At 35.1% G+C, this 4,697-nt stretch overlaps 1 protein-coding gene across 1 annotated transcript in view; it reads right to left on the reverse strand.

The window, feature by feature from the left end:
- Dhc98d (Dynein heavy chain at 89D) overlaps nt 1-3,397 on the reverse strand; it is a 42,573-nt gene extending 39,176 nt beyond the window's left edge. Inside the window, exons 1-4 of the mRNA XM_078196066.1 lie at nt 3,270-3,397; nt 2,176-2,254; nt 1,412-1,556; nt 1,260-1,316 (exon numbers count right to left, since the gene is read on the reverse strand). Of these exons, the coding sequence (XP_078052192.1) occupies nt 1,260-1,316; nt 1,412-1,556; nt 2,176-2,254; nt 3,270-3,397 (409 nt within the window). The remainder of the gene's footprint in view (nt 1-1,259; nt 1,317-1,411; nt 1,557-2,175; nt 2,255-3,269) is intronic.
- Between the last annotated feature and the right edge of the window lie 1,300 nt (nt 3,398-4,697).

Consider the following 4,697-nt stretch of genomic DNA (forward strand, 5'->3'; position numbering starts at 1 on the left):
TATTCTCACGGTTTTCATTCCTTTATAGAATTTAATCCTCTATGAGACGACTTTTTATTTTAATATTTAATATTAACATTTCTTTAAATATCTGTCTACAGACAACTTGTATGGCAATTTACTTTGATATTTCAGGTTGATGGTGCTAACAGCTGTTATCCATATCGTTCTTGGTTATCTAGTTATCTATATAGCGATCTTATGTAATCAAGAGGTATAAACTATCTCGTGAGAAATCTAAAATTTTTTGGTGCAAAGTCGATGTATTACTACAGTCAGTCCCGTAAGTATTCGTACCCTCATTGCTTATACGGGACTGACCTATTTCAGAAAATGTCTATCTGTTTCAGAAAAAGAAGAACCATTTTTCAGTGGAACTTCTCGTGCAGTTATATGCATTTTAGCGCGTGCGTTTGCCAGACAACGTTTACTTGACACGCTGAACCTACCGACTGGTTCCCATCCAATGACGATTGTTACTTTATAACGTTTTATTATAACATGGACTTGCGCTAAGAAATTAATTCGATTATTTCCTACAGAAGAGGCCTCACGCTTTCAAGATTTTTCGAATGAAATAATTTGAAAGCGATTATTCTGTCCGGCTCGGTAGGTTTCGCGTCGATCCCACAAGCTGCGATTTCTTTCAAAACTATATCAATTGCAACATATTCGTCAAGTAAATAAAGTGACTTTTAAGCGAATAAGTAATACATTTTAATGTTGCAGATACAGTGCAATGAGTTTAATCCTTTGCACTCGAAGCCATTTTAAGCCTAGATCTACAATAGCTATTTTAATCATTTTATTAATTAAACATTTTATTTTAATCAATAATGTAAAAATTATTTTGGATATGATATAACAATTTTCATTGATCGGTCATTCGATCCTTGTAGAGTAATTGAATCTCCTAACATTTTTATATTCTCATAAGATTAGCGTTAAACAATATTTATTTTGTTCTTACTTTATTCATCTTGAAATGTATCTAATATTTGAAAAATTGTATAATAAAATGAGAGCTTGTAAAGATGAGATGCATGGCTAAATTATCGATTGTCATAGTAAAAAGTCGATTTATAGGCGATAAAACAGGAAATTAAACGAAATAAAACCATTGAAAAGACGCGTGCAGTATTGTTTACAAGCCTCGCGTGATCACCAGATTATTCCAACTAATTGGAACTAATTAATAAACGGTCAAAACGCATGCACACGGGTAGAATTTTTACGGAACATTACGTTAGCGAACATACGCGATTTCCCTTTCATAGCCAGCGCCGTCAGGGCTGCCAATTTATTAGCCTGCGCGCCTGTTATCAGTCAACATTTGTATAATTCACACCTGCCCGTCTAACAACGAATCGTTGAATTTTCCGCGTTGGACATTAATTACGAGCGCACTCACTTTCCCAGACGGGCACTTCCACTTGGTAAATCTCCGTGTAATATGTCGCGTAGAAGAATATTATCTTCCGCTCGAGGTCCGTCACGCCGTAAAGATCGAGGATCAAGAAATTCAGGATCTTGTCTTCGTAATACCGGTTGTTCGCCTGTTATTCAAATTTCACAGAAAGACTGCCGAGACACTTCTAAAATTTTTAACCCCTTGCGCTGTGACGAGTCCGACTCGTGGCATAGATTCCATGCAAGCTTTATTTAATATTAATGTTATTAATTTCATCTAAATCGAAATTAAAGTGAATTCTTCTAAATCGAAATCAAATTGAATTCTTCTAAATCGAAATTAAATTGAATTCTTCTAAATCGAAATCAAATTAAATTCTTCTAAATCGAAATCAAATTAAATTCTTCTAAATCGAAATCAAATTAAATTCTTCTATTATCGAAGTCCAGAAACGGCGGTAATTAAAGACAATACAAAAAACAAATTATCTAGTCCTATTAAGGACGGTATAAAGGACAAATAGGTACTAGTCAACGCAGCATAGAACGAGTCACAGTGCAAGGGGTTGAAAAACCAACGATCACGACGATTCTTGAAAATAGTATTTCAAAACGCGGTATTCGTAAAAATGCATCGACGACGAATCTTTCGGATAAAAATTTCATTTATACCGCCAATGCTTGTTTCATCGAGCCGATTCTATTATATATTAATTTGACTCTTTCGTTTCTTTTTACGCTCGGGGAAAACAAATTTGAATTTACGTTGATGAGCCTGTAGAACTGAAGCTCGTGGCCGGTCATCCCCAGAAACTTCATCACTCTGTCTCTGATCCATTGTAATCTAGAAAAATCAGTTTCCTTATTTAACAGATATTGTCAGCAGATTGCAAGCTTTTGAACGAATACAGATTGTACATGTATGATCTAGTTAAGAAAAGCAGGTTTGCATGGATGTCTATGATTTTTATTTGTAGATTTCGTTGTCACCTTAGCGATAACAAATTGTAGAAGAAAATGGTGCATATTTGAACTGAATTGGACAATTGGAAACATGTTAACCCTTTGCACTCGGAGCCATTTTAACTGTAAATTTGAAATAATTTTTCTGGTTCTTGTGACTCCTACCAACAGTTTTGCTACTTGACAATTTTTTTAATCTAAACCTTATTGTTGCAAAAATTATTTTAGAATGAACTAGAATAGTTTTAGTGGTGCCTTAGAGTCACCACTCGAGTGCAAAGGGTTAAGTAAAGTCTTGAAGTTCACGTAAAAATAATGGACTTCTTTCTCCCTAAACTAATATTATGTGTATTTATTAATTATTGTCAATATAACTATGAAAGAGACTTTATCATGGTCCATTCTTTCGATGGAAATTAGAATCGAAGAAATAGATGTTATAAAATATCTTTTTAACGCATTGCATAGACATTTAACCCTTTGCACTCTAGTGGTGACTGTAAGGCACCATTAAAATTATTCTATTCCATTTCAAAATAATTTTTGCAACACTAAGGTTTAGGATTTAAAAAATTGCCAAGTAGTAAAGCTGTTGGTAAGAGTCACAAGAATAAATTTTGTATGCATAAAAATTGATTTTGTTAAATAGAATGGAAACGCCGCTAATCAGAAAAATTATTTCAAATTTACAGTTAAAATGGCTCCGAGTGCAAAGGGTTAAGCGTGTACCACCAGTGACGTGGCACGGAATGTGTTAAAAATGATATTTTTATTGATACTTCTATTGATACTTTAATGATGCTTCTATTAGTAAATCTGTTTGTAGAAATAAATGCAACCGGGAAATTATTTGGAATTATTATTGGAAATTATTTCTCGTCGTTGCTACTCTATACCGGTAGTCCATGTGGGCGATGGAATGCCTGCTCATTATAGTCGCAGCATCCAGATCCTCATCCTTTTCTTCGTCCTCGTCGAACGTCCCGATATCGAGCGACGCAACATCCTCTTCGGATTCGCTCATGTTTCACCGAATCAATTAACGAACAAAAATATATTTAATCTTTCCCATAAACACAGGCTTCTAACCCTAACTATACACTTCTCTCAACACTCTTTCACTGCCCACAAATAAAATTGCTACCACCTGTTCCACAGCGAGACTCGTTTCACGAAAACTATCAACTAGGAGGCTATTTAATTGATTCAATTAACTCGTTCAATCGTCTCGGAGTGAGTTTACTGACACCGAAACACGGATTCTTCTCGGGTGTCTCCGAAGAAATACTTTAACCTCGTGGTTTTCCCTCCGAATCGATTAAACGAGTATCGCGAGTCTCCTAGAATCGATGTTGTCATGACAATAAACAGAGATCAACTGCGGAGCAGAAGAATTTTTGCCATTTTTCCCTGTTAAAAAATAAATTTCGTGTCAATTGAGAATGTACGTTTATTGTTTCTAAATCGAAGAATTCAGTGACCTACTTTCAAACCTACTGTGTGACCAATGATTATTTTTATCGACAATTGATTACATTATTCTCTTGTATTCTTCTATCTGTACAGTTGGTCAGATTAATTATGATTAAAGTACAGCAAAGAGAAGGAACGTGAAAAAAACATATTCTTACAACGAGTAGATATATTTAAAAAAAAAAAACTCATAGTGTATGGGGTTACATAAGGTACAATTTCATAATTACACCTGTAATTTCCATCCCTCTCGCACACATATGTATATATAAACAAGAACCACACTCACGCATCTATGCATTTTATCCACCGTTCACGGAATGCTGTGAAAACGCATCGAATCCCGACAACTGTATTTCGATGCACCCTATCGCAAAATTTTTATATTTATCATATTTTATTAATCCTCGTCACGTGATCATAATAGACACGAGATAGACGGGCCAACGATTGCCGATAAATGTTCTAGAATCGACAATTATGTTCGTTCAAATTAAAGAAATACAATCTTCGATATTTTTTCAAACATCATCCCCTCCCTTGCCCTCACAATATTCACCTTGCATACTTAACAAAAGAGTAAACGGGACCAAGAATGGACGGTCCCGTGTGTCTAAATCGTAAAACAGCACATCACAGACTTCGATCTAAAACTAAAATTCACGTCCGACTGAGTAGATTGCGAATTACGAACGTTTTTAATACGCGAGGGTGCCCAAACCAGGCGAGTAAATATATTCGAGTGGCACGTGTCGCGAAGGGAACTGATATTAACCCTTTCCACTCGAAACCATTTCAACATCGAATATAAAATCATTTTTCTGACTCACAGCATTTTCGTACTTGTTAAC

The sequence above is a fragment of the Augochlora pura genome, chromosome 2 (assembly GCF_028453695.1).
Source record: "Augochlora pura isolate Apur16 chromosome 2, APUR_v2.2.1, whole genome shotgun sequence".
Classification (NCBI taxonomy): domain Eukaryota; kingdom Metazoa; phylum Arthropoda; class Insecta; order Hymenoptera; family Halictidae; genus Augochlora; species Augochlora pura.